Source organism: Lissotriton helveticus, chromosome 6 (assembly GCF_964261635.1).
Source record: "Lissotriton helveticus chromosome 6, aLisHel1.1, whole genome shotgun sequence".
Classification (NCBI taxonomy): Eukaryota; Metazoa; Chordata; class Amphibia; order Caudata; family Salamandridae; genus Lissotriton; species Lissotriton helveticus.
This window is the reverse complement of record NC_136067.1, coordinates 225,643,470-225,671,437: the sequence shown is the minus strand read 5'-3', so window position 1 is coordinate 225,671,437 and position 27,968 is coordinate 225,643,470. Positions and strand designations below refer to the sequence as shown.

The window sequence follows — 27,968 nt, the reverse complement described above, 5'->3', positions numbered from 1 at the left end:
TAGCCCTGAACCCTATAAATACCTCTGTACCTCAAAACCCAAACCTACCCTTGAACCCTAAAAATACCCATGTACCCCAAAACCCAAACCTAGCCCTGAACCCTTAAAATACCCCTGTACCCCAAAACCCAAACCTAGCCCTGAACCCTAAAAATACCCCTGTACCCCAAAACCCAAACCTAGCCCTGAACCCTTAAAATACCCCTGTACCCCAAAACCCAAACCTACCCCTGAACCCTAAAAATACCCCTATACCCCAAAACCCAAAGCTAGCCCTGAACCCTAAATATACCCCTGTACCCCAAAACTCATACCTATCCCTAAACCCTAAAACTACCCCTGTACCCCATAACCCAAAACTATATCTGAACCCTTAAAATACCCAAACACCCCAAAACATATACCTCAGTACCCCAAAACATATACCCCTATACCCATACTTACCTTATCCAAGCATTTAAAAAAAAACATGCTCTTACCTTTCATGCATTTACAACGAATTTCGTTGTAAATGTATGCGTGGTAAAGCATATAAAATGTAATGCCATGCGTTATAATGGCATTGCGGAGTCATGGTACTTTCGTAATGTAAGTATGCGGAAAGAAAGTTGCGGAATAATGGGTGTTTACCCTCCCCCGGTAAGTACATTGGTGGCACGGCGGCCCACATCTCCAGCAACATTCTTATATGTTTTCACCACCGATTTGAAAAATGCACAGGTCTATCTCATTGATGGCCAGCACCGACATACACTTTTAGACACACCTCCCGCCACAAGTTCAAGAATTGCAAACTTTAGAGCTGGGGAGCTATGTTCGAATCTCGGCATCAGCTCAACATCCTGTGATTCCAGGCAAATCGCTTTGTCTCCCCGTGCCTAACACAAATAAATGTGTTCTTCTGTAATGTAAATTGTGCTCATGCCATGTTGTCGAGTTCGCTCTATATAATATTACAAGGAAAAATAAAGTAGGGAAACTCGAGTTGGCACACTACTGAACGCGCACTCTTAAGTGCATCAGCAGTGCACTGTGAATCGGAGCGTTTCACAGGCCTGCCACAGATAAGAAATGCTATCAAAACGAAATCCTACAAAACAATGTACTACTGGCAGGCAGCAATTCATACCCGGACAACGTCGGGACGGGCTGCTAGTTTTTAATAAAGCATTTTTTGAACAACAGTAAATATGTCTTTGATTTGTATTAAACATTATTCAGGTCACAAAGTGCAGCCATAGAACCAACCACTAGGGTTCCTTGCACTCCAGCTGAAGAGCATACAGCTCAAACTCTGAGTGCTTTTAAAAATGTGATAAGCTCTCCTGGGGTCTTAGATTCGCTGACCCAGGAGACTTACTTCATTTTGTTTTAATGTTCCTCGGGGGCTGGTGCACTCAAATCAGCCCTCCACAACATTAAAAAAGGTTGGTGGTGCCCCTGCCTTTTCTAGGGGCACCAGTTGGAAGAAATAAATGTAATTTCAAAAATCCCTAGGGCATTATGGGGTGCTCCTTGCCGAAGCAGTGAATAATAAAAGACTGGCTTCTATCGCTCATTTAGTATCCTCTTTAAAACTTTTTTTTGTATGTTTTGAATGCCCCCGTGCTTACCCAAAGCACCTACACTTTAATTCATTTTTATATGTTAGGGGCTGATGGGGGGTCCCAAGGCCCCAAAGCTCCTTCTGGTTACCCGTCAGCACCCATACCAGTGGGAGCCAGCATTTATTTTAGAAGTGGGTGGATATGTGCCCACCTGGGGCAGCAATGATTTCCAAAATTGATGCGAGCCGTGGGCGGAGCCCAATGCCTCTGTGGTCTTTGCCGGCTCCCCAGCCAGCACTCATTATGGCAGGAGCTGGATCCATTTCTTTGCTTTATCCTAGGCGGGAGCAGCTCTTTTCTGTGCTCCCTCTTGGGTGGGAGTAAAGTTGTGTTCCCTGCCCAGGAGAGTGCGCACAGGGGATGCATGCACTCTCCTTGATGGTAAACAGCAATGTCTCAGTGGATGGGTCCCAGGGACACTGCTGCCATCAGGCCCTGGGGAATGAGGTCCCCGAGGCATAGGCTGGCTCATGGTGGTGTCCCTCAAACCACCCTCCCAATTTACAAAAATGCCTTCTGCCCCACGGGATGGGGTGCCTAGGCCTGAAAAGGCAGAGGGAGGGAGGCCCTGCACCACCTCCATATCTAAATCTAGCAGTCCGGGAGATGGGGTCCTGAGGCCTAAAAATGGTCCTGGGACAGTGGTTGTGTGTTCCCCTCCCCTCAATAAGGATCGCCCCGGGGATGGGGTCCCTCGGCTCTCTAGAAGGCTCAGGAGGTTAGCAGCACATCCTCCTCCCCAAACACTATCGTGCTAAACCCCCAGGCCCTGGACCACCTGGTGGGGGGGCTTTTTGTTGTAAATGTGCAGGGCGACTCATTGACTCATTTTTTTTAATGGAGCATGGCTCTACGGCCCCATTAAAAAAAATACTTTTTGGGCCGCTTGGGGATCCCTCCTGGACTCTTCCACTGGGCCTAGAGGGGGGAGGGATATCCGTGCCCGACCTATATGTTTTTTTATTAGGATTGGGGACTGAGACCACACGTCCTAAAATGGCTACAACTTTGTTGATGTGGTGGCAAGAGTTTACCTCTATATCTAAAATATACATATATTTTGAACCTGAATTTCTTTAAAACTACTGAACGGATTCACACCAAATCACAAAACCACGCTTTCTAGACCAAGATCTAGTTTTCTGCAAAATTTCCATTCAGTTGTTTAGGGTGTAGCTGTGTCTAATGATCCTATGGAAAAATTTCATGGGGAAAATGCATTTTGGATTTGACTTTCATGTTTTTTTACTTTTCTGGAGATTTGTGAAACGTTACCAAAGTTATAAACAAACCAAAAAAAACATTTCATATGGAAATATGGTCCTAACTATGACTACCTAGTGGGGGCTGCCACTCAGCCATATACATATATATGTCTATATTAGGTCAAAATTTCTATAGGAACGGCATTGCTTTGCTAATTGGTGCTGTTTGACGAATCATCACAAAAGTTTCCAAAAAAGTTCATCCACCTCAGCTCCTTCATGGAAAGTTTTGGGGTGATTGATCAAGTTGGGGAGGGGGGGGGGGGGATATGGACCCCAAACTGAGTTTTCCCTCGTCAATTTCCATTCAAAAAAACCAGTTGGATGGAATTACACCAAATTTAGCAGAAAGTTAGAACTTAATTTAGAGTGGTGTAAAAACTCTGAACCGCATTCAAGAAATGTATATTTAAAGAGTTTTTTGGGTGGTCTTGAAAGGGTTAAAAAATATCGGTATATCTGGATGATTGCTCCCAAAGGAGTGGCATAGTTCTTTAATAAAAAAAATAAGGATTTCCCATTGGGCAAAAGAGCTTTTTCTTCCTTTGGCCTTTTTAGTCCCGTGGGACTGAGCGATCTGATTGACTGGCCCAAACTGGAAGAAACATTTTGCGGTCGCCATTACAGCACACTGAGGCTTGGTCAAAATAAAAAAAGATATAAGGGGTCAGGGTAGGGACGCCCTGATGCCCTGGCAACCCCATTGGGGCCAAAAAAGAAACATGTTCTTGTACCCTGCTACTCCAGCAAGACCTGGTGGTCCGGTAGTACTAATGCAAAACCCAGGACGCCCCTCCTTTTTAATACTGCAGTATTCAGGTAGGAGTTGTACTGCAGTAAGTGCAGGGGTATCTTGATGGTGGTGTTGTCTGCCAGAACGACCCTGCAGGTAGGTGCTGCGTACTGATTCCTCTGCTGGAGAAGTTGCTTTGAAATACACTGTCATATGTCTGGGCAATATATTTAACTAATGCAGTTAGCATTAAGTTAAATACATAGTCAGTCCCTCACAGTGCCGCAGGAAGCAGGTGTGCTTTTTAGGTTTTTTTTCCTGTCTGTTCAGCAGCTGATCAGGGCCAATTCAGGTGAAAAAACAAGTGGAATTTCCACATTAAGCTTTCTGCATTTGAATTTTGACCGCCTCTCACCCTGAAGACCTTTCTGTCCTAGCAACAAGCCTGGAACATTTCAAGCTAGGATCCCAATGTTTCTGGAAAGAACTTATAGACTTATATACAAGCCCCTTGGGCTGCCTGTACATCACCCTTTCCTATGTTAACAGTGACACAGCAGTGGTGCAAGGGGATTGTAAATAAGCCCCTTAATTTCTGGTACTGATGTTTCAGAGGCTGCTTGGGCTCTGGCCGTGCTGCATTCTGCCGTGCATCTCGCCCTTGGGCATATGTGGACTCTTAAGTGGAATCTGCGGCTGAAGCGGTCACCACATTCGGGATGCCTTTTGTCTAGATTCACATCTCTGATGAGGCAGTTCAGTGCCTACGGTGATGGATGATGAATGCTATTCTGAGTGGCAAATCATTTTCATTGCTCCTTCCAGGGCTCAAAATAGTGTTGGATGAGTCAGCTTGGGCTGGAGAGATCACCTGGACAAGGAAGGCATCAGAGGTCTTGTCTCAGAAGGAGCAGTGTCACTGCCATCATCTTCTGGAGCTCTGAGCCACCCAGCTGAGCCCTGAAGGCTTTTTTGCCTTTGATCAAGAGTAGGTCAGTCCAAGTACTGACAATCAATACAATTGCCATGCGGTAATGCAACAAGTAGCATGGAGTGGGGGTTTGTGCCCTCTGTTTGGAGGCCTTGAGGCTATGGTGATAGCAGGTAGGTGCTGGGGTTTCCCTGTCAGTTAGTCATCTAGTGGGATTTCTCAACATCAGAGCAGTTGGACTCAGCAGTCGCCATTTTGCCTGTTGAGAGTGGTATCTTCACCCGCAGGTGGCACTGGTATATCCGTACCTGGCCTTTTGCTTCTGGGTTTCCTCCTCAAGGGTCTTTAGGAGATGTAATCTACCTTTGGTATGACTCTGGCTGTAGCTGAAGAAGGCTCCGCATTGTCAGATAGCTTCTGGGCAAGATCTCAGTGAAGCCTTTGACTTTTGGCAGGAAACCCAGTATGTGAGTGCTTTGACTTTTCTGCCCAGAGAAAGTCTGTTGCTGGCTGGCTGGATACTTTTTTTTTAACTCTTTTTATTTGAAACAGGGCATAATTCAATCACAAACTGGCTGGATACTTTTCACTTCTTTGTCCGGTGAAGAGTTGTACCTTTGGAAGTAGTCACTTGGATTCTTTCAGAGGATCAAGGCTGTGGGCTGTAGCCGAAGAGGGCTCCATGGGGCGGAAAACCTTTCCCAGTGAGGTCCCACTGGATCGCATGTTGCTGCTACTGAGAAGAACATAGCAGACGCAACTTGAATCTTTGACCCAGGGGTGAAGTACCTTCATTGGATAGGCTTGCAGGTTGATCCATCCTGGTCTGCCTTTGATTCTCAGATCAAAAGGTTGGCAAAAAGAAGTACCAGGTTTCAGGAAACTATAGGAGGAGTACACTTTGACACCAGCCAAGGGTCCAGGACTCTGCTGACAGCACTTGGGTGTCAAGACTCCCTCCATCAGAGAACAAAAGCAGGGTGCTGGGCAGGTTCAGTTTGACCTGGTCCGCTGGGAATGCAGGAAAAAAGCATCTTGAAGCATGTTGTGTCCCTATAACCCAAACAGGAGGTCAGCCATATGATCCTCGGAGTCAGACGGACAAAAAGTCTAGTTCTCTTCTAGTCTTCCTCAGGTGATCTGAGGAGGTTCCTGGGGTGCCACATGTATGCCTAGTGCCACCCTGTGGGTGGGAGAAACTCCTGGCCACTCCCTAACCAATGGGGTAAACATTTCCAGGGATAACCCTTTCCACTTCTGCACACTTCCTGTATGTTTTACTGAAAACTGTCCCACAGTGCCCTTCTATAAATAAAATCAACATAACAGAACCTTTCTCCCCTGTGCTGGGCTCCCTGTTTCTACTCGGAGGTGTGGCAATGATAATGGGTAGACCCTCCTTTGTGGTCACCCACAACCAATTCTTGGGGCAGCCCCTCCATTTTAAGTCCAGTCACCTCACAATTGTGCTTACTTGATGGCTTGCTCACTGGACTCATGAAATCTCTGCCTTCTTCAGTACCTATTTTAGCACTCTTGCTCTTCATTCTGCTGCTTGGAAGGTTATTCTGGAGTCTGGATTTTGCTTTCCTGCTGGATATATTTTTTTCCTGAAAACTCTTAACTTTTAATTTCATCCTGGCATCTGGGCTTGTGTCTGATAACAGTAGACTATTCATATACACAAGAAGACCATACACTAGATGAGAAGAAAACCTGTTCTTGACATGTTGCGACGCGCATGAATTATAAAGTTGCATCAGACTCTAGAACTATTGACTGCAGTCAACAACGTGACTCTCCAGGTCCAATGTTTGACAACAGAAATTGTCTTGCACCGTCAATCTTTTGCTATATTACAACAAGGTTCTTTGGAGCCTCCTCTTGCTGGTTTGGCAGATTTACAATTTTATGGAAATTCCACGAAACTATAGACCTTTTTGGACACATGACAGGTCCATTTTACCTTTAAGCCCCATATTTAAGCTACTACTAGATACATTGTGAGCTTTATAGTCAATAATGATGCTGAAAATTCCTTGGCATGAGCTATGTCTTTAGTTTGTGATGCCAGTCCACTTCTGGATAACTTCTGAGCCTTTCTTGCGGAATTCAAGAAGACGTTGACCGTCAAGATATCAAGTGTTTTACCCAAGAGGAGATTTTAGAATTCAATCAAGGTTCCATGTTCCTGCATACCTTCAAAATTCAAGAGTTTAGCTAGAGATATCGACTGGCCTGACTCAGTTTCAAAAGGGCATAATGGATGAATTGAAGGATGAACTCACAGAAGTTGCTAGGCCACCGTCCTTAATAGCAGAGGTCAAATTGGGAAGGGGAACGGCGTTCCCAAGTTTTATCAAGTTGATCAAAACAGTTCCCATACTTTTTTCATTTAAAAACAACTGTCCCTGAACAGTTGTGTTGCCCCTGGTTGAAAGAAGAAAAGAAGCATCTCCTTTACAATGAGAAAAAGGAGAGACTGCAAAAGAAGCAAGGATGCCTGCTATTTGAAAGAAATCACCTCTGAGATGTTCTAACTTAGAGCTACTGCAAGGAGATCTTCTTCTTCAATCACAACATCTTCTGGCTTCTGTTCTTGTAGACTGTGCAGCCTCCAAGGTCTACATGGATATTCAGTGAGCTAGGAACCATCAAATCCCAGTTCAAAAGAAGGACTTTCCAGTTGCTGTAGAAGCTGTTGATGTTACCTTAGTAGCTTCTAGTCTAGGCATGGAGGAATCGCAGCCTTTGCCTCTCAGCATCGCTACACATTATGGAATGCTTGCTTTTCATCTAATTTCTTCTCCTCAGTATGCAATTATCTGAGGTATCAAGTTGCTAGCTTGATTTAACCTGGTCTACAAAATCCTCATTCCTGGACTTCAAATTCTATGTCTCTCATTGTACTTCTAACCACTTTCTTATTCCAAAGTCTTTCAAATTCCTTATATCAGTGCCAAATCGACAGTCACATAACTAGCTCAACTAGATTCCTGGCTCTGAAAATATTATTGGTAATTCCTTGTCTAGACAATATCCTGAATCAGAGCGCTTCCAGTCTGCTGGAAAGATCGGTATTCTTTACACCTTCATTTCCACAACAACCTCCACATTTCTTGAGATTATACAGCAAGGAACCCAAAGCATTATCTAAAAGACTTTGAAAGATATTTTCCTCAATTCCTGTTATAACTCACAAAAATCCTGCTTTTTTGTTAGGAACAAACTTTTATTCCTTCCAAATACTTACAAACTAATTTTACAGTTGCGTCACAAGTCTTTGATCTCTGGACACAAAAGAAGAATTAAAGATGATTTAATCATTAGGAAGCTCTAGTGGCCTTTTCTTCCCCTTAATGTCACCAGATTTGTCTACTCTTGTGTGATCTGTTTAAAAAATAAATCTAGAACGTAAAGAAAGACAGGATTATTATTAACAATTGAAAATCCCACCAAACCATGGGGAAATATTTCACTAATTTTATAGTAAATTTGCTTCCCTCTGAACATTTTGCCACAATGGTGGTAACTGTGGATTTATATACTAAAATGGCTCACTTGTGCTCTGTTCAAAGTACCAACAGCATCAGAAGTGGCCTAAATCTTCTACTCTGACATATTTTGACTTCATGATTACTCTTTTTTTTCCCTTTTTTTTTAATAAATCTTTTTATTTAAAAAGTTAACAGATTGGTCATACACACAGTGATTCCAGCAGTTATTAGGTGCATTTTCACGTTTGCAACAAATTATACAATAGCTAGTTTTTTGGCAAACGAGGTGATATCAATACATAGCGTAACATGGAGCAATCAAGGTGTTATCTGCACATCAAGGGCGGGGGGAGCAGGGGGTTCACATATATCACCTCGGCATTCATTCCAATTGGACCAGACTGCTGACCGTTTCCGGGGGCAACCCCGGGCCGTCTACACTGTCTTCTCCTGCAGCATGCACCAGTCCATATCATTTTTCCAGTCAGTGAGCTTTGGAGGTGTATTCGCCCCCCAAAGGTGTGCAATATTCCGCTTTGCTATTGCTAGACCTAGTGACACCCACAGTTTGCCCTTGGCTGGTAGATCCGTGGGTTCCCATATATTTAAAAGACACCTTTTTGCTTCGGGCCGTAGTTCAACCTCCCAGAATTCATGCATACAGTGGTGTATCTTCTGCCAGTATGTTTGTATCAAGGGACACTCCCATATTATATGAAGAAAAGTCACCACCCCCCACACTGTCGTCTGCAAAATCCGTCCTCACTTCTGCCCATTAGCACCAATCGAGTGCCGGAGATATACACATGGTGCAGCACCTTCAACTGTACCAGCCTTAGCTTTGCTGATATGGCCACTTCCTTGGGCGAGGCAAGTGCTTCCCTCCACTCTTCGTCATCAAATGCTAGACCATCCGCCTCCCACTTACTCCTGAGTGTCAACAAGGGGTCTGGAGTATGGTTAATGAGTTTTTTGTATGTGAGGGAGATTGCCTTCTCTGGAAGGTGGCCGTCTAATAGTCTATCCTCCAAGGGAGAGGATTCTGGGAGTGTCGTCCCAGGCGGGATGTTGGCCCTGAGGGAGTGCCTAACATGCATGTAGCGAAAATGCTCAGTTTGTGCTAGATCGTATGTGTGCTGAAGGGACTCAAATGGAATGACCCCGTCCGGTCCCCATATGTCCTTTATACATGAGATCCCTATCAGGTCCCAGTTATGAAACCCCTTGGTGCGCCCCAACCTACCCAATGTTTCAGAGACCCAGAGCGGGGTGGCCAACGACAATCTGCCAGCCCGTCCCAGTTTGCGATGAACAATATGCCACAGCTGGACTGAATGTCTCGTGGGCCCTGTTAGTGGGTATCTATTTGGTTTTGAGTATAGTGCAGCCTCAAAGTTCCCCCCGGGAGGAGCCACCTGTCCATCCCATATCCGATATCTGCCCCACCGCTGTATGTGCCCTGGTTTATAGCCGAGAGGTGTGCCGCCCAATAATATTTCCTAACATCTGGGAGCTCTATTCCTCCATCATACCATCCCAGTGTAAATTTTTGAAGCAATATTCGTGGCGCGCCTGCCCACAAAAGGTCTCTTTGGGTGGCCTCAAGTTCCGTGAAATACTTATGCGGGACTAAGTCGGGATAGTTTTGGAGACTTCATGATTACTCTTGAAAATAATTTCTGACCTTGGCACGCAATACGTCTCAAAGGTTTTGGAAATATATATGTCATAAACTTGCCATTCAAATAGCATTAACTTAGGGCTGCCACCCTCAAGCTAATGGACAAAGTGAGAGATTATATTGAACTCTTTTTTTTTTTTTTTTTTTTATATCCTCATTTGCCTGGCCACCTCTTAATTAGCCTCCAACTGCCAACCACTCTATCCAGGTGCAGAGTTTCCTCTGCGTCCTATGCTCTATTAGGTGGAAATCGGCAATAGATGGCCCGAAGAGTATCGTGGGAAAGACTCCAAACTTGAAGTTTTATTCAGTTGAACTAGCCATTCTGAGCCGGGGGGGCCTAGTTCTTGGAGTTTCAAGGCATAATCATAGGACCGGGGAAAAAAAAAAAAAAAAAAAAAAACCCCCGGTTATTGTCTCCAACGAACCAGAACGTCCCAAAAGATACGGCTACGCTCGCCGCCTGATCTCCTCAAATCAGTTTTAGAGGTTGCGTAGAGAGACGACAGCCAGTTTGCGTGGGATGGTGCTGAATTTTCAATCCAAACCTTGCATATCTCTCTTCTTGCAAGCAGTATGGCAAAAAACAGAAATGTCCTAGCGTGGCCCTTTATGTTGTTGTCCCATCCGAATATGATCAAAGAGAGTGTGATGGAGATCGAAGTATTAAGAATGGAGTCCAGAGTTGCTTTAACTTCATTCCAGAATTGTAATATGTTGGGGCATTCTTTGAACATGTGGACGTCTGAGGCTGCGATATGGCCACATTTATTGCATTTCTTCCCTGGGATGAATTTGGAAAGTTTTAGCGGTGTAAAATATGCACGGTGAATTGTAAAAAAATGATTGCGTCTTAGCCATGCGGGTTTGACACATTTATATAATAGGGTACAGGAGTTCTGCCAGATTTCGATGCTCTGGGCCCCCAGATCTGAGCCCCATAGTTGTTCCGGGAGGGTGAAATCTCCGTCTATCTCTTCTAGCAGGCACCAGTACCATTTCGAGACCTCTTTACCCCCTGCGGGTTGCGCTACCAATTTCTCTTCGGTGATGCTATGCTTCCCTAATGATGCCCCAGACCTGTTTGTTGCCTTAGCCCAGCTATCTAATTGTAGGTATTTAAACCTCGAGAGCTCTATCCCCCGCTGCTCCCGCAAATCCTCCCAGGGCCTCAGAGAGTCACCTGTCAACACATCTCCCCATGTTAGTATCCCTCCTGATCTCAACGGGATAGTAAGCCTATCATCCCAGCAGGAAGGGAGCCCTGGTGATTCCCAGATGGGCGCAAGGTTGGAGTAGTATGACAAACCCAGGTTCCTCCTTATATGTGACCATAGCTTCGCTTGGGACATAAGAATTTTTAGTTTAACTTTCTTGAAGTATTTCTGTTCTCCAAATTTGAACATGTAGCCATTAGTTGGTAGGCCAGCACCAATCAGCATTGCCATGAACATGAGGCCTATTGATGTATTAGATGGTGCTTTTAAGAGCATTCTCGAATGGGATAGTTGGAATGCCCACGCATAGTATTGTAGGTCGGGTAGGGATAGGCCCCCCTTTTCCCTCCTCCTCCTCAGCTTTTTCCAGGATATTCTTGCTGACTTGTATCCCCAAACGAAGGAGTTAAGCTCTCTCTGGCATTTCTCTAACGCTGTTTTATCAAATACAAGGGGGATCGTGTTAAATAAGAAGGTAAATTTGGGAAGAATTGACATCTTTAGCAGGCTTACTCTGCCTAGGATAGTTAGTGGGAGATTAGACCAAGATTTTAAAGATTTTTTAATTTCCTTAAGAATTCTCTCAAGATTGACTTGGGCGATTTGTGCGATATCTTGCACTATCCGAATTCCCAAATATCTCATTGCGTTTGATGTATTTAACCGTAGGTCAGGTATATTCCATGCCATAATATCTGTTTTAGAGGCGTTTATCTCATAGCCCGAGATACGGCCGAAATCTGCGGCTCTATCGATGACTACTGGTAGAGCAATCTCCGGGTCTGAGGTAAAGACCAAAATGTCATCTGCGTACAAGGCTACTCGCTTTTCCCACTCCCCGAACCTAAAAGATGGAATAGAATCTTCTCGTCTGAGAACTTCCGCAAACGGTTCTATATATAGGTTAAAGAGGAGGGGGGAAAGCGGGCAGCCCTGTCTTGTGCCTCTAGAGATCTTGAACGATTCAGACAGCTTGCCATTTATTAGAAGCCGTGCTGTTGGCGATTTATATATAAGTTTTATTGTTCGACAGAGTTTCTCCCCTAAGTTGACCTTTTTTAAAACGTCGTTTAAATAGGGCCAATTTACCCTGTCGAAAGCTTTAGCTGCGTCTAGGGTGAGGGTTGCCAGTGGGATAGAAAAAGCTGAGGCGATGTCGATTGCCCCCACTAGATCATATGTTAGGTCAGAAAGCTGACGCCCTTTAATGAATCCCTTTTGATCTTGATGGATTATTTCCCCCATTACTGATCCCAATCTAGCTGCTAAAATAGAGGCATATATTTTGTAGTCATTATTTAACAATGATATTGGGCGGTAAGACCCACATAGTGTTGGGTCTTTCCCAGGTTTTAAAATCAAGACTATAGTTGCTTCGCTCCATGATTGAGGTGGGTCGTTACCGTCCTTCAGAATACCGTTGAAAAGGGCCGTCAGAGTAGGGACAATTGTATCGACCAAGGCTCTATACAATTCTCCGGGGAGTCCATCAGGGCCTGTAGCTTTACCATGTTTTAGTGCGGATACAGTCTTTTTAACCTCTGTCTCTGAGATGTCCAATTCCAATGCCTCACTTTGCGCTTGTGATAAATGTGGAAGAGAAATCTTATCCAGCCATGACTTCCTCGCCTGTTGGTCATCTTTGATATCATCCCTATATATTTCCGCAAAAAACTGCGTAAAGGCAGTACTAATTCCTACATCTGATGACCTGAGCTGATTTTCCCCCGCTACCATGATCCCTCTTATGTGGTTTTTTGCTTGGTCTGCTTTGACCCTCCAGGCTAAAATCTTACCTGCGGTTTCTCCGAATTCAAAATTGGAGAGTTTGCTCGCCTCCCATTTCTTTGAGACCCTTTCTTGTAGGATACCTTCTATCTGACTTTTAAGGTCAGACATATTTGTTTGATCTTGTAGTGAGCCAGTTGTGCCCCTAAGCCTTTGTTCAATTATCTCCAGCTCCTGTTCTAGGTTTTTGATTTTGGCTAGATGGTTTTTCCTCATAAAGGAGGCTCTGTTGGTGATGCAACCTCTCAGGTATGCCTTGAGAGTTTCCCATACTAAGGTAAGGGAGGTTGAGTGCAAATTGCTATCTAAAAACATCCTAGCTTCGGAGTTGAGGTATGTCACTTCTTCCGGGACCGAAAGAATAGTTCGATCAAATGCCCAGGAGGGATATTTTTTATGAGTTTGAAGTATTAAGGTGAAAGAAAGAGCTGAATGGTCGGATAAGTGAGAGGGTATATACTTAATACTAGCTATAGAGTTTTGGAGACAGTAGCTAAACAGGGCAAAATCTATTCGTGAAGTATGTTTATATTTTAGATTCCTATAAGATACCCCTGGTTTAGTGCCGGCTCTTTCTCTCCATAGATCTGCCAGACCCAGGTCCTCCATAATCCCTTTTATAGTCTGTCTAGATTTTGAAGGGGGTTGACAACTATATCTGCTACTATTAGTGGTTTTATCAAGTTTTGGGTTCAAAATAACGTTAAAGTCCCCTGTCCAGATTATGGGTTCAGAGGTGGTTATTAAATCGTTCCTTACTATCTCCAAAAAAGATGGGTCATCAGAATTAGGACCATAATATCCGACTAAAGTGTATTTCTGCCCATGTATAGAGAGGTTAACTATGAGCCATCTTCCAGATTTGTCCTCTCTGAATTCAAGAATCCGCACGTTAGCTGGTTTTTTGCAGATTAAGAGAATTCCTCTTATATTTGCATTATGGTCAGTACTTAAGAATACGTCAATCCATTTTTGCTTTTTTAAAATTGCGTCTGCCTCGTTTTTTAAGAGATGTGATTCTTGGATAATGATGATCTGCGCCGGGGAGTCGTGCAAATATTGAAAAATGCGTTCTCTTCTCCCCTGCACGCGCAGACCATTCACGTTCCAAGATAAAAAAGATATCGATGTCATTTCTCCTTCCCTTTGCTCCCTTCCATTCCACCCGGTTTAGTATTTATTGCTTTGTTTCTTTTAGTTATTGTATCTAAGGCGATTGGACTGTAAAAAAGAAAAATCTGTTTTAAAGGGCCAAGTTTCTGAGGATAATTTTGAATTTTTATGCTTTTGTGCCCCCCCCCCCCCCCACCCATTTGGAGAACCCATCCATACTTACTCCGGCCAGTTGATAGGCCGGTTTACGCCGATCTGAGCTCTACTCTCGACATGGAGTTGCACTCCTTAAGAATATCTGTGAAAAAAACATTGTGCTGTCGTGCATGTTCACCATCACCGTCCCACTTTCCCCCTATTGATTTGTTACTCACTTCCTCCAGATAGTGTGGATTTATTCATTTGATCATTTGTTTAACTACAGAAAAGGGTTGTTTGTGAAATAGTGCAATTTATTTATTTACTTTATTATTTATTTTTTTTTTTATCTTCCTTTAAAATTCCTTTCCCTTTTCTTCCCATTTTTTTTTTTTTTTTTTTTTCTTCCTTTCCCCCTTTCTCTTCTTTTTTCTTTCTTTCCCCTATATTAATTATTTTTTATATATATATATATATATATATATTTTTTTTTTTTTTTAATATCCTTTTTTTTTTCTCCTCTTTTTTTGTTTTATATATGTACTTTTCCCCCTCTATTCCTCATTCTTCCCCCCTCCCTCTCCCCAAAAGCTCATAAGACTCTTACTTAGTTAATTACGTTATTCAGCCTATTGAGTAAGAACAAGTACACTGAGATGAGGGGGGGACCTAGTCGTTCAACATTTGCCCTGCGAGTGGTTCTGAATAGACTCCAGGAGCTCATCTGCCTCAAGTGGTGTTCTGACATTATGCATCTTGTTATTATACATGATGCGTAAATAGGCCGGGAATCTCATCTGGACTGTTGCACCAGCTGTTCTAAAACTATCCATCTTCTGTCCCAACTCCCACTGCCTATCAAGTGTAGCCTTGGATAGATCAGAGCGGATCTCGAAAGGGAATTCAGAACATTTTGTAGTTTTAAGTTTTAGTGCTGTATTAAGAATTTTCTCCTTTAAGGTATAAGTCAAGAAATTGACAAGGATTTTCCGAGGTTTAGACCTGCCTGCGTTAAGACGGAATGGGTCACGGTGGATCCTTTGGATGTCTTTCTCCAACACTTCAACTGTCTCCTCGAGATCCAAAGCTTCCTTCAAAAGATTTACAACGAAACTCTTTATGTCCCCGCCCTCTTTCCCCTCCGGTATTTTGAGAAGACGCAGGTTGTTTCTACGAGAGAAATTCTCCAAAGTTTCCATTCTTTCTTTCACCGCATCTCCCTCCTTGCGTAGGTTGTGGATTTTTAACACAGCTGCTTCCAGATTAGCTTTTACCGCTCCCACTGTGTTCTCCAATGCCTCCGTTCTTTCACCCAAGCCATCTACTTTCCTTTCCAGAGCTTCACAAGATGAGCGAATGTCATTTTGGTTAGCCTTGGAAACCAAAAAGTCACTACGAATTTCTTCTCTCATTGACGCGATTGAAGCTGCCAACGCTGCCAATACCGACTCGGTCGCGGTAGGAGTTGTGATACCGACCTCCCCTTCCTCCTCTCTCTCACCTGAAGCCTTTGAGGAGCCTGTTGGTGACCTGTTTAGGGCCTCTCCTTCATCATCGCATGGAGTGATTGCCTCCACCAACTGTAGCGGAGCGGACGGTGATGGGTCATCCATTTCCGTTAGTGGGGGTGAGTTCCCTGGGGGAATATCAATACCCAGAGGGGTGTCAGGGCTCTCTTCCTAATTATTAACTGGGCTTAGATCCAGAACTTGAGGCAGGACTTTAAAAAAAGAGCGTAAAGAGGGGGTGATTTTCACAGCGCTGTTAGTTGAACCTAGAGTCTTACCCCCTTCTTGGCTACTTTTGCTGGTTCTTTTGTTACCCCTCCCTTTGGCTTTCGTTTTTGTAGCTGTCGATTTGAGTTTCTGACTAAATTTCTTTTTCCCTTTCTCTTTTGGTAAAGCTGGAAGACTAAAAGGGACAGGCTCGCTTGAAGGGTTGCTTACAGTGGAGACGGGAGGGAGGGCTGGAGCGGGGACAGAGGACTCAATTGCTGCTGTTGTATGAGACACCGTCACTGAACAAGGGGGTTCTGGTAGCTGTAGTAAAGCCTGGCTGACCCTTTTAATTTTTTTTAAATTATTAACTACAGAGTTGAGATTACCTGCCACCCCTAATGAGTTGCCCTTGCTACTGCCAAGACTTGATTTCCATGATCCCTCTAAATGCAAAGACACCCCCCCCCCCCGCGGCTCCTTACTGTCGCAAGTATTGTATGTTGCTAAGCCGGCACCAACTCGCGCCTGGGACTTGCTAATGGGCTCAGACTGCTTCTGTAGCAGCTGAACCACTGTGCCTCCGGAGCCCACACATTCAAGTCTGCCTCTAAGCAGACCTCGCGCCGAGCGGCCTCGACGAAGCTCCACGGCTGCTCTGCTCCACGAACTCTGAGGGGGCGGAGAGCTGCCGGAAGGCAGAGCGAGACACATCCGAGGTGTACCGGCTGACCAGACGAGGGAGAAACAAGCCGGCAATCCCTTTCCGCGCGCCTCCGCTACTCCGACTCCGCTCTCCCGCTCTAGCTTCAGCGGCTTCAGTCAGTGGGCGCCGTGAGACTGGGGGGGGGGGGCAGGGCAGCGACTCCTCCGAGGCCTCCGGAGCGGACCTGGTCTAACGAGGGGAGTCAGCCCGGCAGCCTCCGACCTTGCTCCGCTATCCCAATCCGATGGCAGTCAGTCGGTCCGGCGGTTTAGGTCATCGCGCCGAGTCAGGTAGGGGAAAACAAGGCAAAAAACAGCGGGAACAGTGGGAACTCAGAAGTGCCCGATCATTGCTCAGAGCGGAGAGAAGTGCTTTCCCCATGCCAGAGGAGCTCAGATGGTCAGCGTGCGCACCGCACTAGCCTGCGGCCGCCATGTTCTCCCCTCATTGAAATGTGTGCTCACACCAAGATTATATTGAACTCTTGAAGAGTTCTTAAGGTGTTACTTTCCTGGGACCCAAGACAACTGTAAATCTCTCTTACTTGCAGTCGAGTTTGTCTATAATAACTCAATCCATACATCCACCGGCTTCTACCACTTCTTTGCAATAACTGGGGTTCAGCATTGAACCTTCCGGAACTCCTTAGAAATAGAAGATTCAGTACCTGGAGACCAGAATTCTTTGGAAAGGTTAAAGAAGGCCAGAGAAAAATTAATAATTAATTTGAAGATTGCTAATTCAAAATAGAGATTTCAGGTCAATTGGTATAGTTCACCTGGTCCTTCTATAGGAAAATTGGAGACAATGTGTGGTTATCGTCAATTAATCTACAATGCTCTATCTGCAGATCAAAGTTCTCTCCAAGATATTACGGTCCTTGGGAAATTTCCAAGATCATTAATCTGTCACTGTTTTTCTCAAGCTCCTCCTGTCCTGGAGGGTTAATCCTTCTTTTCATGTTTCTCATTTAAACTATTACCTCCATTGTAGAGGTCCTCAAGTTAAAAAGAGACCAGCTCCCATAATAGTTGACGGGCGACCTGAATATCAGGATCAGGAGATCTGTGATTCCTGGTATTTTAAAGGAAAACGTCATTATACTATTGATTGCTCCCTCACTGGACTCGTGGAATCTCCACCTTCTCCAGTTCCTGCTTTGGTACTCCTTGCTCTTCATTCTGCTGCTTTGCTGCTGGATATATTTTTTCCAGAACAGCTCTGGACATCCAGTTTTATTCAAGCATCTGGGTTTGTTTCTGGAGATAGTAAACTGTTCCTATATACTAAGGAGACTATACATTTTTTGTGATTGTTCATGGGAGCTCTCAGAACAGGTTCATGCAGCCGGTTTGGTGAAACTGTGTTTAACTAGATTTCACCATAAGCCAGGAGTGCAAGGATTTCTCCTTACCTACTTCGGTTGCGGCAGTCTAGGTCCCTGTGGGCTCCTCTTTTTTCAGCCCCGCAGTTGGCGGACCCAGCTTCTAGCGGTCTCTGCCCGCAGGTCCTCGGCCCTGACGCGCAATGTTCCCAGTTGATACAGGCGTTCTCGGCTGCATTATCGCATCATCCAGTGGATTTGGCTTGGACTGACCCACATAAAGGATTATGGGGTGAGTTATTTCCTGGATTCCAGTGCCTTATCAGTGCAACATACAGAATATAGTCTCTGCACTTTCAGCGTTCTGAAGGAACTATCATTCTGAAGGGACCATACTTAATTTGAGTGTATGTTACCCATTGGATATATTTCTTCATTTAAATGTTCTGTATGTCTCTGAACATACCTTGTTCATGCTCTTCATGTTTGAACAATTGACCAGTATTTGGTTCCTGATTCAAAATGGCTGAATGACTTCCAGATTACCTCACAATCTGTCACATCCTGCTACTGGGAAACAGTTGTCCATTTTAGTGTCAGTTGCGTCGCCATTGTGCTTGATAGATTGCTTGCTCACTGGACTTGTGAAATCTCCACCTTTTCCAGTTCTTGTCTTGGTACTCGTCACTGTGTGCTCTGCTGCTTCATGTGGCCATTTGGAAGGTTTTTCTGGTGTCTAGTTTTTCCATTCCTGCTGGATATAATATTTTCTGGAACAACTCTAAACTTCCAGTTTCATTGCGGCGTCTGGGTTTGTTCCAGGGGATAGTAGGCTGTACCTGCAAACCACGAAGACCATATACTCGATGCCAAGAAGACCTGCTTTGGACAGATTCTCTTCTGGATTGTGCCTTTCTTCCAGAGGAGAATTTCCTGTTACCACTGAACTCATAATCAGGCTGTAAACGTTACAAGTGATATCTCTACATTATATTGTATCATCAAAACATGCTGACGCCACATACCCCATGTATAGTAGTAGTAGAGGTCAGTCTGGTGTACTCTTACTCCAAAGTTAGACCATTGTAAATGGTTAGACCATTGTCTAGGGTAAATGGTATTGCATTATTACTGATTGAATGTTTGTTCACTGTGGCCAACTTTGGCCAATATGTGTCAAATTAGATTTGTGAAATGTTGTTTTCACCGATTCTGATATTCTTTATCTTCTTCAGGATTACATTGTTCCCGCGGGCGATATGTTGATGCTGTCCCCATATTGGATGCATAGGAACCCAAAATATTTTCCAGAACCTGAAATGTTTAAACCCGTAAGTTGCCTATGTCTTAAGTTATATTTTATCCTGTTTACCATGGCACTATTTATGTGCCTTGTAGCCAGATGTACGTTGTTCCAACGCATGCTTTTACCACGCATGCTTTTACAATGCAGGTTTTTCAACGCAAGTCGTTACAACGACTTGCGTTGGGGGGTGCTGGATAGTGAATAGTTTAATTTACGATTCCAACTCCAGTCCCCTTGGATAGTAGGGAAGGTGTAGGATAGTAAATTAAACTATTACCTATCCTAGAGCGCCCCCAGCGCAATTCGTTGTAATGACTTGTGTTGAAAAACCTGCGTTGTAAAGGCACAACGTGGTAAAAGTTGTGTCATAAAGGATGTTTCCACATTAGACCCCATAATAATACAAAATGATGTAAAGTGGATTACTGAGTTCCCAGGTTTCATAGGTTGATAGCAGTTGAATTTGGGCCTTTGTTCGTGGAGGGTTCCTATTTCTGCCATTGCACAGTCGCTGCAATGCATGCAGCCAATGCTCAGTTTGGATTTCATTAGTCTTGTGAATAGAAAAATAGCTAGATTGTGCTCTCTGAGACGGATTAAGAGCTTTGCAGATATTTGTGCCATATACTACTAGGACCTTTTGTGTGTCTTTTGTTTCCTGAAGTTCGATTGCCCTGTTGCAGTGGTGACTGGTGAGCTTTGAAAGTGGTTGGCAGGGGCGGCTCCTCCGTTATATCGGAGGAGCGTTGCCCCACTGGTCGATGCCAGGTGATAAAAAAAATGATAACAAATCTATTTCTTATCATTTTATTTTTTGCTGGTCTAGGGCGGGGCGGGCCATAGTCTTTGAGGATAGCAGGCTGAGCAGGGAGGTGGAGAGTTACACACTGTCCGTGCGCATGTCAGTTTGGCCAGCCGCCTTAGGCAGGCTAAGCAGACATGCACAGTTGGGTTTCTTTAACCCAGCTGTATTGCACAGCCGGGTTGGTGAAACGCCTCAGGCTCCCAGGCACTGTCTGAGCGGCAAACCTGGCCACTCAGATCAATCCTGGCGCTGCTCTCATGCTTGATGTAGCATGAGATGTAGCATGACAGCAGCGCCAGGATTGGGTAGGGAGTCTGGGAGCCTTGTGCAGTGCGTGTGAGGAAGAAGCTGGACTCTGGCAGCAGCAGGGTCAGGTAAGTCATTTTTTTGTTACAAGTCTGTTTTATTTTGGAACAAGACCCCTGACAGGGGCACATAGACACAGCGTTAAGCCTACAACCTCTAACCGAGGCCAGCCGCGAAGAATTAGCAATAAAGCCACAGATTCTGCATACACAAACTAGTTAACACAGTGCCTTGCCTACAACCCCAGGGGGGCCGGCCGCGTGGCTTAGGATAAGCTGTTAGAACTATTCAGCGCATAGAGAGCCCCATTGTCAGGTCAGTGGGAATAGGTGGACAGGCAACAAGCCCAACACTTATAAACGACCCAACAGGGATCTACGAACACGGAGGAGATCTAGAGAAAGAGGGAAGAATGAGAAAAGAACGGAAGAAGGAGCCAGAGACAAGAGATAGAAGGGGTATCGCGCTAGCAGGATGGGTGTGCTAGTCAACGGGAGAGGGGTGGCACCGGGCAGCAAGAGTCGGCCTCTAAAACTCTCATGTCATGAAGGATGTCTATGGGAGCAATCTAGTGGGGTCTGCGGGGACGACAGCATCCTCAAAGAGATGCAAAGTCCGAAGCCTAGTAGGCAGTGTTGTGCATGTTCCATTGAGCAAAGGTAGCGCACCAAGGGCTTCCAGACTGTCTCGAAACGAGTGTCACGCATCTGGAGCCGTGCCGTGAGGAGCTCCATAGCCAAGATGTGCCACAGCCGCACAAACCAGGATGCTATGGGGGGTGCTTCAGTCTTCTTCCAGTACAAGGCTATGAGCTGCTTGGCCGCACCTAGCATTTGTAATGTCACAACCGAGTCACTACGGGTGAGGGCCTTGAGGCCCAGAGGCCTAACACCCAACAGGATCGTACCAATGGCTTCAGGCAAGGGGAACCCCAACACCCCCCTAATGTGGCTAAGGACCTCCTTCCAGAAGACAGTTAAGAGCGGGCACGCCCACCATATGTGCACAAAATCCCCCGTTGCAGTCCGACACCTCCAGCACAGCGGCGAAACATTGGGGAACATCTTATGGAGCCGCAAAGGAGTGTAGTACCATTGAGTTAGAAGCTTATAGGCATTTTCCCTCTGCGGGATACTCCGATACACCTTGGGGATATCTCTCCACACTGCGTCCCACTGCGAGGGCTCAATGTCCGCATTGACCGCTAACTGCCATTGGCGCTGATACGGATGGATGGGTACAAGCGGCGGATGTTGCAGAATGTGGTAGATCTGGGAGACCAACCGCTTTAAACCCCCAAGGGAACGCGCCAGCTTTTGGAAAGGGGTGAAGGCACATGTGGCAGCTTGATACATGCCTCCATCAGAGACCCAGTGCCGCAGTTGGGCATATTGCAGCCGCGCCCTGGGGGTGCAAGAGGAACTCCTCACTACACTGGTCGAACGATTTGAATGAGCCCCCTTCAAAGAGGTCGCAGATCACCCTCCAGTCCCCTTGCACCCAGTTCTCAAACGCCCGAGATTGATGGGCTGGCGGGAAATGAGGGTTCGCCGCTATGGGAGTATGTGGAGACGGGAACTTAGTGAGCCCCTTGGACACAGCAGTGGCATCCCAGATGTCCAGTACGGTTTTCGTGGGTACCGCAAGGTATGCACTCCTAGAACGAGCCGCCCTATGGAGCCACGGCAGATCCCAGATGGTATGTCCCGCCACCATCCTGTCCATATGCAGCCATCCTTTTTCACTCTCTCGCTCCCCCCACTTTATCACAAAGCGGAGGTGTGCAGCCCAATAGTAGTGGACCAGATTGGAACAGGCTAGACCTCCCCTGTCTCGCGGAGCCATAAGAATTTTTTGGGAAAAGCGTGATCGCTTACCGCCCCAGACAAAGGACGTGAGTTCGCGTTGCAGGCTTCGTATGCAGTGGAACGGGATTGGAGTAGGGAGGCATTGGAACACATAGAGGATTTTGGGGAGGATCGACATTTTGACAGCATTGAGTCGGTCTAACCACAACAACATCAGGGGCTTCCACCGCCGCAGATCTTCCAAGATCTCCTTTCGGCAGTCGCGCCAATTCACAGATGTCCAGTCATCCAGGGAGGGGGTCAAGGTGAGGCCCAGATACCGGATATGGCGCTCAGCCCATTGGTAGGGCACAGTCCCCTTCAAAGAGGGAAGCTCCTCTGCCAGGATAGTAAGATTGAGGGCCCAGGACTTGTCATGGTTGATCTTGAGGCCGGAGGCCCTCTCGAAAAGGCAGAGCACCCTATGAACGGCCGGTAGAGATTCTCGCGGACGCGTGAGAGTAAGAATCAGATCATCCACGAACAATGCCACCTTGTTGTCCCGACCACCGTGAGCTATCCCGTGGATGTCCGATTCACGCCGGATCAGCTCCGCGAGAGGTTCCACTGCGAGGGCAAATAAAAGGGGCGAGAGGGGGCACCCCTGTCTAGTGCCCCTATGTACCGCTAGCGGCGGTGTTAAGTCTCCGTTGACCCGAATTCTAGCTTGGGGCCCTATATATGGAGCCATAACCCTTGCAGTCATCTTCGGACCCAACCCGATTTTGCGAAATACCGCCCTAAGGAAGGTCCAGTCCACCCGATCAAACGCCTTCTCCGCGTCCAGGGAGAGAAGGCAAGCCGGGATTTTCCAATGATGCACTTTCCCTACAAGGTGCGCAAGTTTACGGACATTGTCTGCTCCCTGACGGTCACGAATAAATCCGACCTGGTCAGGGACCACAAGCCATTGCATATACGGGTCTAAGCGTTTAGAGAGGAGTTTAGTGTATATTTTGAGATCCGTATTCAGCAAGGCAATAGGGCGGTACGATGCACACAATGTGGGATCTTTTCCAGGTTTTGGTATCAACGCTATCTCCGCCATGCCCATGTCAGGGGAGGGCCCCACATCTTCAGAGAAAGAGTTGAACAGTCGAAGAAGGTAAGGTCGAAGCTGGGTCTGAAATGTGCGATAGAAAGATAGCGGCAGGCCATCTGGACCCGGCGTTTCCCCAGAGGGAGATCTTTAATCGCCGCCGTGACCTCCTCTTCCGTAATGGAGTCCTCCAGCTCCGTCGCGCTCCCTGCAGATAGCGTCGTTCCCTCGTAGTCGTCCAGGACAGCCGCTATTGCATCCACCGAGACTGGTTCCCTCCCATACAGAGAGGCATGGTAGTCCACAAATGCGGCCTGTTTGGCCTTCTCCGAAACTACTCTCGACCCATCCTGCAGTTGAATACTAGTTATGTGGGCCTTGGCGGCGCGCGCCCGCAGCCTTCCCGTCAGCAGTCGTCCTACCTTGTCGCCGCCCTCAAAGTACCTCTGTTTCAGGGCCAACAGAGAGCATTCCGCCTTATTAGTGCTTAAAAAACGAAGTTGTCCTCTGAGATTGGCTAATCTCCTCCTAGTTTCCAGCGACGACCGCACCCGATCTTGCACCCCGGCCTTCTTAATGTACACTGCCAAATCAGCCTCCAGTTTGCAGGCAGTACGCCTCCGTGCAATTGCCAGAGAGGTGATGTGCCCCCGAATCGTGGCCTTGAAGGCGTCCCATACCACCAGGAAAGACATTTCCGGGGTATCATTAGAAGCAAAATAGGTGTCTATGGCCTCCCGGATGCTAGCCACATCTTCAGCATCCCGAAGGTCGCTCGGCGGGAAAGACCAACGAGCGGCACGCATAGGACGCGCTGTCGGGTCCTGGAGGAGCATCTCCACATGGGCATGGTCCGACAGTGATATGTCCGAGATGGAGGCTCCCGACGTTTCTCGGAGCAACTCCAGCAATGTAAAGAGGAAATCAATACGGGAGTAGGATCTATGGGCGTGTGAATAGAACGAATAGTCTCTCAGATCCGGGTTGTGATAGCGCCACACATCTATTAACCCTAAGTCTGCAATCTGCTTGCGCAGCGCAGAGGACATCGCCCCAGTGGCGTTGAAAGCAACATCACCACGGTCCATGTCAGAGTTCCACACTAAGTTGAAGTCCCCTCCCAGTATCATGTGCGGGTCTCCACATGGAATCTGCTCACAGGAGTGTCTGAAGATATCGGTCCTGCAACTGATTGGGTGCATACACGTTACACAAAGTGAACCTGCGCCGCCCCATATGTACTGCGACCTTTAGAAAGCGTCCATCCCCCACTCTTGTAGGGTCTGGAATCTCCCCGCCTGAAGCCAGCCCTACATAGTATGGCCACCCCCGCAGTTTTAGTGTCCGCAGCTGCCCAGAACTGGAGAGGGTACTTGGGGTGTGCCATGCGGTGTGTGTCCCCCTGTAGTAGGTGGGTTTCCCGGAGAAAAATAATGTGGGCTGCTGTTGGAGGAGATAGCGCCAAACCTGCATGCGCTTGTTAGGGGAATTCAGGCCCTTAACGTTGAGTGTCAAAACCTTCAGGGTCCTAGGCACAGTCGCAGTCATGGCATGTAGCAAGTAGGACCCGCCCACACTCCCCGCTCCCACCAATGCAGGAAAAAATGACCAGAGGAACCTTGTCGCCCAGCTCAGTGACCTCCTTGCGCAGTTCCTTGATGCACGATTGCACTTCCGAGCGCAAGGATCCTATCTCCGTCTTAAGTTCAGACATGAAGGAGGCCATAAAGGCCTGAGTCACGGGCGGCGAGTCTGCAGCCACCTGCGAGGGGCCGTCGGCCGGCGCCGCCGCTCCAGTCTTGCCCCACATAGCCATCACCGACGTGTCTTTAGCCGTCGCTGCCGGGTCTGTTTTGCCCCCCCTGGATCTCGTCATCGCCAGATCTGCAGGTGAAGGCTATCAGCTCGTGCCACTAGGTATAAGCAGGGCGCAACACCGTGGGCTCAAGGGGAGAGCTAGTGGGAGGAGGCTCCACTCCGGGCCGCGTCACTGCAAATCTCCTCGCCCCTCTATATTGATGTGCCAAGGCCTCGGGCCCCCCAGGCGGCAGCAGCTCAGGGGCCAGGACCCCCCCTCCCCCGCTCACTCCAGGTCCAAGTTAGAGGGCACGTCAAGGGCGCACACGCACAGTACAACCACAAGACAGGGCCCGGCAGCGCAGAGCTGGGGGTAGAGAGGCAGCAGGCAGGGAGACAGGGTGTATCAACGCACACAGTCTGTAGAAGCAAGTCCCCGGGTGAATCAACGTCTCCAACACCTCGGCAATGTAGCGTAGCCCGCACCAGCAAGCCGGGCGAGGGCCACCCCCACCGCCAAGGGCCCAGGTCTAACAGTGCCTCAATTCCACCCGGCCAGCTCCGCCGCTCAATCAATCCAGGGTCCACCCCACCACTCAAGGTGCAGGGTTCCAAAGCTGCAGTGCGTAGGACAGGCCCCAACAGCAGGCAGCATCCCCGTCCACCATCAATCAGCGTCTCCGGGCAGTTCCAAAAGTCCGCAGGGCCCCAGCACCCTCCCGCCGACCCCCCCGCTGCCGGCCAGGGGATCCGGGCGCAGTCCAGCAAGGCCCAGTCGAGCGTGATATTGCGTCTCAGTTTACACCATAGCGCGTCACGCCAGGCAGGGACCACCACAGGCCCCGGGGGCCCCGAAATGACCCGCACTTCCCTCAAGGGGGGCTCACAGCACCCCACCGCTCCTCACCTTACAGGCCGGGTCTCAGGGCCCCCAGCCGGTACAGCTCGCCGTGGTCTCCCGCCTCCTAGGACAACCGTATCGCCCCACAGGTTGCCGCACCAGCAAGACACACGGAATGGCGGACAGCAGGCAGCAGAAGACGCAGCTCCACGTCGTGCCCCCTGGCCCGTAGGGTCGCAGGGCCCCAGCGCTCCCTCACCGATCTCCGCTTCCAGGCAAGGCCCCAGCTCACAGGGGTGGGAGGGCGCAGGAGATCCGGCCGTAGCCCACCAAAACTGAGTCGCCACAGGCACCAGGGGCAAAGGATCGCCTTCCATACCCAGCTCCAGATTCCGCAGCTCCCAGCAGGTTCAGCTCACCTCCGCCTCCGCGCTGGTCATTTGGGGCTCCGTGACCAGACGGCGCCACCACCACCCGCGACCACGATGCCAAGTAGGAGCTCAAGATGGCGCTGTTGTTACGCTCCGATCCTGTCTCGCACTCTCGTCGTTGCGACCCCCAGGCAAGCCAGCGCCAAGGGGCTCCGCTCTCCAGGGCCTCCTCGACCCCCACAGTCTCCAGGCCCGACGCCCGATCCAACCTCGGGGCGCCGAGATCTCCGCAGGCCGGGGCCGCCGCAGATCACACCAGGCTCCGGCGTTGCGGTTCAGACAGCCAGTATCATCTGGCGACTCAGCAGCGGGACTCACGCCAGGTGCGCCTTTCGGGGTCCACCAAGTCCCAGCCGAAATTCACTGCCCGGGAGCAGCCCGGGCTTAGAGGGGAGAGCTCGCCGCCGGCTGCTCAACCAAAATGACAGGCGCGACTGTCCACCGGGACCCCGCCGCCGCACCACAGCTCCTCACTCAGCGCACGGAAACTCCCTCGCCGCTCCCGCAGCACCCCAACTGGCCAGGGGTCTCCCCAAGTCCCGAGGATGGTGTGCAGCCCCCAAACTCCGCTGAAGATGGCTCAAACAGGCAGCGGGGTACGGAGCTCTCCGGAGACACAGCCTACTCCATTGCCGCCCGTAAGTAATTTTTTAATAGAATATACCGCCCCACCCCCCACATTGTCCCACCACTTGCTTTCGGCAGCAGCCGCTACTGGTGGCAGGACCTAAGCACCCATACCAATTACACCAAGCAAGCAAATCTGACTTCCTCTGGGTGTCTTTGAGGCAGGGAAATGTTCTCTCCTGAGGCATATTTTATAGGTTACAGAAAGGACATGCCTGAAATATTTCAGTTTCACTTTTACGAAGTGCCATGCAAACAAAACAGTGGCAATATGTAGCATTTTGGCACACTTTGCCTAAAAGTGGTTTAAAAGCCAGAGGTATTCAAAGCAGTTCAGTAATCTGATTATGTAATTTCCAGTGACCTACCAATTTTCATATCATCTTAGCTTCTTTTTATTTTTCAAGCTGTCCCTACCTAGCAGATCTTCAGTCTTATATTGTCACTGAGAGTCGGCCTTGTAGAGACCGAGTATAAGAATCAGATCTCAGAATCCCACATCGTGTACTTCAAAGCTAGACAGATTTCAGAGGTTCAAAACAAAGCAGACTTACTATTAAGGAAGTGATTTGGCACTCCAGTGTTATACTCCTATATCTCAGACAGCAGTAGAAATAATGTTAGTTAGAAATAACAATCATCATCCCTGCAGATGATGAAATGCCTCTGCAGGAGTCATGAGTCACAGTCAACCCAGCATATGTCCTTTGGTACTAAGAGTCACAAGAAACTCAGCAAGAATTATCACTCAAATATTTTTTTATACATTTTGGACATACAGTCTTCTCATCGCTTACCACAGCTTGTCTGTTTGTGAATACATCAATTTAACTGGCAGGGAGCAAGGAGTTTTTTAAGGTCACCCATATGACCTCCCTAGCAGTATTGTTTAACATTGAGAATATGACCAACCTGCATTAAAGGCAATCCATACAAGTGTATGTGTTATCTTTTCATTAAGTGGGATTAATTCAACATAACATTTTTATTTCAAGGATGCGAGACCCTCACCCAGGCAAGGTGGCATGTTTCATAATTGTATCTTTTCCCCCCATCTCCCCAACACCCACGATTCCACTGTGCTGAGCCTTTGCCTTTTTTATGTTTAGGGCGCTTCCTGCATAAGCCTTCTTAAAAAAAATTATGCAAAAGGTTTCCTGGTAACATTTTTGCCCTTTTTTTCTACATGTTGGAGGTTTTAAAGGTCCGGGGCGGGGACCCTTATTGAGGGGCATGGTATAAGTGGAGGCCTGT

General features: G+C 47.5%; 1 protein-coding gene across 2 annotated transcripts in view; it reads left to right on the top strand.

Moving 5' to 3' along the window:
- The window catches only part of CYP39A1 (cytochrome P450 family 39 subfamily A member 1), a 265,029-nt gene that overhangs the window by 166,566 nt on the left and 70,495 nt on the right, over positions 1 to 27,968 (top strand). For both annotated transcript variants that reach the window (XM_078647646.1, XM_078647647.1), the window contains exon 9: positions 18,951 to 19,046. In XM_078647646.1, the coding sequence (XP_078503772.1) occupies positions 18,951 to 19,046 (96 nt within the window). The remainder of the gene's footprint in view (positions 1 to 18,950; positions 19,047 to 27,968) is intronic.